The 1,491-nt window shown below is 53.4% G+C and overlaps 1 protein-coding gene across 1 annotated transcript; it reads left to right on the top strand.

Annotated features, from left to right (window-relative positions):
• Positions 1-540: 540 nt before the first annotated feature.
• On the top strand, positions 541-1,491 carry LOC139180381 (olfactory receptor 9S13-like). The gene has a single exon (XM_070782044.1). The coding sequence runs from the start codon at positions 541-543 to the stop codon at positions 1,489-1,491; it is 951 nt and encodes a 316-aa protein (XP_070638145.1).

Raw genomic sequence — 1,491 nt, 5'->3', positions numbered from 1 at the left:
AGCCTGGTGAGGGTTGGTCCCTTACCTGCTCCCAGCCTGTCCCAGGATAGAGCTATCACTGGGTCATGTCCTGATGGCCTGAAGTCTGTAACAATTTCTGAAATTTAAGAATAAGTAAATAATGCGTGGGAGGTGCAGGATTTGATACCTGAGCAAGTGCAGAAATAGCACAGCTCAGGAGCATCCCTGTGGGGAGGGAGAGCATGTCCTTGAAAGCAAGGACAGGGAGATGTAAGCCGCCCTTACACAGTAAAGTCTCAGCTTGGCACGACCCCTTGAGTCTTTTCTCATAGTAAATGCCCCGTCTCCCACAGGGTGAGTGCTCCAAGCACACTTGGTAATTAGTAAGTCAGAGGAAATGGTTATGCTTCAGATCAGCCAGTATTTATCAGGAAGAAGAGTGGTATCTACTTGCCCTGCAGTTGGGCACTGAAGGGTGTCTGTTCTCCAAGAGAGGATGACTTTGTGACCCTGACCTGCTCCCTCTCACTGCCTCCCACTGGCTCCTAACTCTCTGTCCTGTGTCACCAGCTCAGGGCCATGTCACCCCAAGGAAACGGAAACCTCTCAGTGATGCCTCTGCAGGAGTTTGTGCTGGATGGATTTGCGGGTGGTCTGCAGACTCAGTCCCTGCTCTTTGCTCTGTTCCTGGCCCTGTACATGGTCGCTGTCCTGGGGAACCTCACCATGATCATGGTCATCACCCTGGATGCCAGTCTGCACTCCCCAATGTACTTCTTCCTCAAGAACCTCTCCTTTGTGGACCTGTGTTACTCGTCTGTCATCTACCCCAAGGCCCTGGCAAACACCGTATCTTCCTCCAAGATCATCACGTTTGAGGGATGTATCATTCAGTTTTTCTTTTTCTCTCTAATGGGAGCCACTGAGGCATTCCTCTTGGCCGTGATGGCCTATGACCGCTTTGTCGCCATCTGCAGCCCCCTGCACTACCCCATCACCATGCGCCCCTCGATCTGTGCCCGCCTGGTGCTGGGTTGCTACTGCGGGGGCTGCCTCAACTCCATCCTGCAGGCCAGCTTCACATTCACTCTCCCGTTCTGCAGCTCCAACCACATCGACCACTTCTTCTGTGATGTGCCGCCTCTGCTCAAGCTTGCCTGTGCTGACACTACGATCAATGAGCTGGTCATGTTTGGCATTTGTGGCCTCATCATCGTGGGCACCACACTCGTGGTCCTCGTCTCCTATGGCTACATCACAATGACCATCCTGAGGATGCACTCAGGAGGAGGGAGACACAAGCTCTTTTCCACATGCGGCTCCCACATGACAGCCGTGTCCCTCTTTTATGGGACCCTTTTTGTCATGTATGCCCAGCCGGGAGCTGTGGAGTCCATGGAGCAGGGCAAGGTGGTCTCTGTCTTCTACACCCTGGTCATCCCGATGCTCAACCCCCTCATCTACAGTCTGAGAAACAAGGACGTGAAGGATGCTCTGTGGAGACTGGGGCAGAGACACACAGCCACATGA

Source organism: Bos indicus, chromosome 3 (genome assembly GCF_029378745.1).
Source record: "Bos indicus isolate NIAB-ARS_2022 breed Sahiwal x Tharparkar chromosome 3, NIAB-ARS_B.indTharparkar_mat_pri_1.0, whole genome shotgun sequence".
NCBI classification, from domain to species: domain Eukaryota; kingdom Metazoa; phylum Chordata; class Mammalia; order Artiodactyla; family Bovidae; genus Bos; species Bos indicus.
This window is presented reverse-complemented; position numbering and strand designations above follow the sequence as displayed.

Bases quoted from the DNA above. Each gene is read 5' to 3' on its own strand.
- LOC139180381 (XM_070782044.1), top strand. From the start codon at position 541: ATGTCACCCCAAGGAAACGGAAACCTCTCAGTGATGCCTCTGCAGGAG.